General features: G+C 45.1%; 1 protein-coding gene and 1 long non-coding RNA gene across 2 annotated transcripts in view; one reads left to right on the plus strand and one right to left on the minus strand.

The window, feature by feature from the left end:
- LOC147185934 (uncharacterized) overlaps nt 1-4140 on the plus strand; it is a 27947-nt gene extending 23807 nt beyond the window's left edge. Inside the window, exon 4 of the long non-coding RNA XR_015099134.1 lies at nt 4004-4140. This is a non-coding gene — a long non-coding RNA (uncharacterized LOC147185934). The remainder of the gene's footprint in view (nt 1-4003) is intronic.
- The window catches only part of LOC147185933 (proton myo-inositol cotransporter-like), a 32478-nt gene extending 27830 nt beyond the window's left edge, over nt 1-4648 (minus strand). Inside the window, exon 1 of the mRNA XM_086102700.1 lies at nt 4075-4648. Coding sequence (XP_085958826.1) covers nt 4075-4648 — 574 coding nt within the window. The remainder of the gene's footprint in view (nt 1-4074) is intronic.
- Between the last annotated feature and the right edge of the window lie 1352 nt (nt 4649-6000).

Here is a 6000-nt window from a genome sequence, read left to right on the forward strand (position 1 = left end):
AGACGGAACAGTCCAAGTCGCCAGTGTCCAATCGAACAATTGGCTGAGCTGTTTTATCTGAAAACACTCCTTGTGTGAAGACTGAAAAACGATTCAAGAACAGGCAGGAACCGATGACGGTCCAGGCCTGGAGGAGCAAATCGATTGTGGTGTGTTTAGAGGCAAAAAGATTTGGATTGTGTCAGGAGGAGGATTTAACTGCTTGTTGTGTTTTATTTCCCTCCACGGGGACCCGCCAGAAGAGTTGTAATCCTCGCATCGTTAAAAACAAACAAAAAACATGTAGATAGTAAGATAGATGCGTGGTTGGCTGGCCGATAAACCCTTTTCAAACAAGTGGTCTGAGTCTGACTTCATAGTCCAAGTCGTCAATGCCCAATCGAACAATTGGCTGAGCTGCTTTATCTGAAAATCATTGTGTGAAGACTGAAAAATGATTCAAGACCAAGCAGGAACTGATAATGGGCAAGGCCTTGAGGAGCAAAGCAATTATGGTGCACTTAGAGGCAAAAATATTTGTATTGTGTCATTATCCAAATATTTATGGTAGGTGTAAAATTTAGTCCAGGCGTACCTCATGCACTGGCTGGTGGTTTTGCACATCAAAAACTGACCTAAATGTGTTTGTGGTGCAATGTTTGCATGCACAAGATACATTATGCAGCAATGCCTCCATCTGTATTCTCCTCATTAAACCAATTTCCTGTCTTCTCTGCCGCTTTCGCCTCCCCTGTCGCCCTTGTTTCTTCCAAACCGAGCCGTTTGGATTTCACTCACTGGCGACGGCCAGCCGATACGAGCGAGGCGCTCGGGCGAGACGGTGACTAATGATCGTGTCCGTTTCACTTCTTTTCAGAGTTGAAAACATGGATTCAGCCAATACCACTGCCACCGGCAGAAAGGTCAAAAGTCACTTGACATTTTCAGCTGTGGTAAACAAGAGAGAGTGAGGCTGTCTCTTGATGGAACAACACTACTCAAAGCGTTTTCTGCTTTGGTTCGTATCAAATGTTCAGTGGAGAAACGTTCTACTCATCTTCCTCTAGAAAAACACCACCACAAGCATGCATCGCTGGTGTTCACATTGTTGTTAACGCGCACAAAAGTCATTGTCGTCTCAAACTGGCCTGCCAAGGCTCCAGGCGCACACACTTGATCAGAGGCAAATGCTTCACTCAGCCCTCCATCAGTGACAGCGAGGATGAAGCAAGCTAATTAGGATTCCAAGACAAGGCAGGGGAAAAAGCAGAGTGAAAACTCTCGCGGAGAAGGAAGTTGTCAAATGGAGGGATAAAAAAAAAAACACACACCGGGCGGTGATTTAATCTGGCGGAGAGAAATAGAATCGTATGTCCAGTCATAATCATATCTGTTTTGTCTCAAATTGAGTTGCAATGAGTCAGGGATGAAACTGTGCGGAGTAGAGGCTGGACATCGATAATCACTACAAGAAGAAGACTGACACAATGTTCAATTTCTGCATAAAATGAAACAAAGTCACAATATATCGAGAACTCCATAAAGCTCATCAGTACAGCACTCATATTAGTCATCCTGAGGAGAAAGAATATATGCCTGTTAGTACTTTGGTGTTGTCTGTCTACATGCTACACCTTTGCTTAATAATAACAACAATAATAATACATTTTATTTATCAGCGCCTTTCAAGACACCCAAGGACACTTTAGAATAACAAAAAAAACACAAAACAATACGGGTTGAGCAGCGGCAGCCAAACGCGCCAGTGTTCGCTCAACCCGGAAGTCAGAAAGAAACCACAAGGGAGGGAGAGGGGGAGAAAAAAAACCACGCTCGAACTATCGTCATTTTAAGGATAATTTGAGTTAGGCAAAAAACTCCTGCACAAGCATATGACAGGGTTAAAGCTCTGCAACATCCATGGTATTAGCGTTAGCGTTCAGCTAGTAAACAGAAAGGCGAAGCTATGTGGTTGTTTTCAATGCACATTGTTTTAGGTTTAGTTTGACAGTCAATTCAACTGGGAGTGGCATTAAAATACGTGAAGGCCCTTTTTTGATGACTTGGTCACTATTTGCCAAACTTGAAGTGCATTCAGTTGAGTTCACTTCCCTCCTTATGTCCCCGTGGCAACAGGTTTTGTCGCTTTCTGCTAGTTTATTAAGCCACAATCTCACTTTTTGTGCTCCTTTTAATTGAAATATAGGAATCGATTCTTACAAAGTAACATTATTGGTGCTTGAAATGGATAACTGGCCAGGAGATGACTAACCAGAGGCCTTAGACTGGATGAGGAGAAGCAATACAGACAACCACGAGTGTGACATTTCCTGTTTGGATAAACAGTTTCCCTGACCTTTTCGGGGCTAGTTTGTTTCAAAAAATGCAAAGTGTCTCTGTTTTGGAATGTAAATGTGAGAATGCAATTGACAGTTCTGGGCCCGCAATAATAGCACACGATGAAAAAAAAAAACTTTCCTTAATAGCATATTTGGCGGCTAATTGCCGTTTCCGGAATGCGTTTCCTGTTCCATCAAAGTCTGGTTCATGCACGCTTGTGGAATGAACACATTTGAATGGGGGAAGAGCTCGACGGCGAGGGGCGGAAGATGTGAAATTAACAAGCCAAATGACCAAATGAAGGACTTTGTGATTAGGTCTCCTTTACCCCCCCCCCCCCCCCCCCCCCACACCCCCCACCCCCACCGCCATCTGCAAACAAACAGCGTGATTGTGTAAACGTGTTGTATTCGTCCTCATTTCGGAATTGCTCATTTGCAAAAGGCAAGTTGATTCATTAGAATTTGTAGCTCATTTTTTTCCCCTGTAAAAATGAAAGCGAGCAATCTGCTCATCATTTCCTACTTCGGGGACATGTGTCGAATTGTGATCAAAAAGCAAACGGCGCCGAAGAAATTTGGTAGAGGAGAAAGTGGAAGGAGAGGTCAGCTGCAATATCTGACATCAAATGGAGGCAATCAACACTAAAAGCGTTCAGCGAGTTGTCTAACAGGCAGAAGTGTGCGGCTCGGTGGGCACAAGGCCCAAGCTGTGTAATTAGCAACTACGCTAATTGCAAATACCAGGGCTGGGGGAGGAGGAGTTGCAAAACGCTTGACTTCTCCGTGCTGTATTTTTAACCCTGATTCATTTATAGGCGTGATCAACAGATTTGTACGCTTCACACCTTGACGTGAGTAAAATTAGATTTTTAAAACAGAAACTATCTGCTTGTATGGTGAAAAATAAATCTCAGTTAACCCTTTCGGGGACAGCAGTTACTGCAGTGGACAGTTTATCATGTTATCAGGTTACAGGGTGCATGAAAGGGTTAAACTAGTTTATGAATATAACCTGTTGTTTGATTATGAAAAGTTAAAAATAAATGTGACCATTTTTTCTTGCATTTAAAAAAATAATACAATTCATTAAAAAAAATGCTGGGAGAAATTATTTTTTCGATTGACGGGACGTTTTTCATTTGCGGTTGTATGCAAACGTGCGCCCCCTTGTGGTGTTACCGAGAAAGTGAAGGCAGTGGAACGAGCAAACGATTCAGGTTTGACGACAGCTGTCATCCTAGTGACTGTGGTTTCTTGTTATTTGATGTGTGTGTGTGTGGGGGGGGGGTCTAATTTCAAACCATCGATAACTTCTCAATATGTTTATTAGCCTAATGTAATCTCTCTTATAAGAGCCTCTTGCCAATATGGTTGATCGATAGCTTTACATTTAATTTTGGTTCAAAAATAAGAAAAAAGAATGTCAATCGTAACTTTATACCTGAGCCTCTCGCTCATCTCGAGACATTATAAGAATTTGGGGGGGGGGGGGACAATGTGGCAAAGGGTTCCCTAATGGATGCTATTCAAAACTAGGACCACCACTGCTCACACACATTACATTGCTCTGATTCTGATGTCCCTGAAATTTGCATATTTGCATGTGCACATGGCAATAAACATGTGGCTCGTGAATGTAATTCGCCAACTTTTTTTTTTTTTTTTTTTTTTGTAACTTGCAGAACACATCACTAGTCATCACTCAGCCGACACACAGACAGCAGTTCGGGTTGCAAACTGCAGCTTTCCTCACCGAGCCCCACTCCGACGACGAGCCTCCCCGCCAGGAGCACCTCCTTCCCGGGCGCGGTGCTCAGCACGATACCGCCGACGGTGAAGAAGAAGCTGGCCAACAGGATGCACACCCGACGCCCGAATAGCCCGTTCAGGAAGGCGCCGAGGAGGGCGGAGACGGCGGCCGCGGCCACAGTACTTGAGATGAGCACCTCCTGCCACAAGGCGCTCAGCTCCATCTGCCTCTTGAGCAGCAGCATGGCCCCGGAGATCACTCCGGTGTCGTAGCCGAACAGGAACCCCCCTAGGGCGGAGAAGGCGGACAGGACGTAGACGAAGCCCGGCGTGACATCTTGCATGAACTGCTTGCGCGCAGCCCTCTCCAGGTCCCCGGTGGAGGAGGAGGACACAGCCGCCGGTGCGCCGGCGGTGGAGGCGTTGGACGCGGCCACCTGCAGGCTGCTGACGCTGGCGTTGGACGGAGCCTTGATGAGACTCCGCTCTCCTCCGTCACTCGCCTTCCTCCAGCGCTCGCCCATCAGGTTGCTCATACTCCGCAGGTTGTAGTCATGGTCCGCCTGCTTTCGCGACATAGGGGATGTGTTAACTCCACACACTTGACTAATCGACGCTTCTCTCCACTTTCGAGTGTAAACTGAGCGGACGGAGCTGCAGCAAAGTTGCGCGCATCTCCTCCTTGTGGTCCTGATGGAGAGATTTGCGGCAGGGGAGGGGGTGAGACAAGAGGAGTGGAGCGTTTTCGTCACGGTGACGCAAGGATGTCGTTTTGAACGAGTGATGCAAAAGGGGGGGGGGGGGGTTAGAGGAGGCAGAGCGTCATCTGACTGCAAGTCGAATGCCAAAATAGAAACAGCACGTGGGGCGAAACTCTAAAAATAATCTCATTTAGTAGTCACTGACTAATAAATAAAACAAACAAATAAAACAGCAAAGTTCGTGGCCTTGTAAAACAGATTTTAAATCAATATACAGTATAAGAAAACAAAAGGAGTTGCTATCCCATTGCGGCATTGAATTATGTCAAGATGCTGCCCCCTGCATGACGTACGTTGTAAAACGTCACCAGGATTTCACAATACAGTGTATTTTATATTGGTTCAGAGCAAAGTAGGATTGTATTGCGAATTTAAGATAAGAAGATAAGAAAACCTTTATTAGTCTCGCAATGGAGAAATTCCCGATTCACAGCAGCAAAGTTATGAAAAGAAGAAGTAGAACAACAAAATATAGGAGCTGCTGGAAAGGCAGCCACTCACGCGGCGCCATTTTGAAGTCAAAATAACAAAAATAACACAACACAACACAACACATAGGACACAGACAGTCGTGCAATCTTTACCACTTTTCTGCATACACTTTGTTGTGTGAAGCAGTTATAGATGAAAGAGGAGAGGATCAAAGTGTCCTTTCACCAGTGGATCAGAGACGTCATGTTGAAAATGTACACATTTTATTGTAATGTCATTATTTTACTTTCAATCTCACAGTGAAACATTGGAACAAGACTTTTATTGTGAATTCACCATTCTTTCCTGTTATGATTAGTTTAAGACTTGGCAACGGATGGATCTTCAGACGGGCCTTCAGGAGGTTGACGAGGTGAAGACTGGCAGGTGTGTGGGTGAGACAGGTGCAATGATTGGGGAGACACCCAGCCCACACTTAATTAATTAAGGGAAAGGCAACCAAAAACTGAATAGAGGCAGTCGCTCCTCTATTCTGAGGACAGACACAATGGATTCTAACAACTCCGGCTTTCCTGTGTCGGGTTTGTATGTCTTCTCTGTGCCTGCGTGGGTTTTCTGCGGGTACTCCGCCCACGTTCAAAAAACATGGATGACACACTGATTAAACACTCTAAATCAGGGGTGGGCAATTATTTTCCCGGGGGGGGGGGGGCAAATGAGAAGCAGAAAATATTGTG

The sequence above is a fragment of the Hippocampus guttulatus genome, chromosome 22 (genome assembly GCF_054856545.1).
Source record: "Hippocampus guttulatus isolate MCC_2025c chromosome 22, RoL_Hgut_1.0, whole genome shotgun sequence".
NCBI classification, from domain to species: domain Eukaryota; kingdom Metazoa; phylum Chordata; class Actinopteri; order Syngnathiformes; family Syngnathidae; genus Hippocampus; species Hippocampus guttulatus.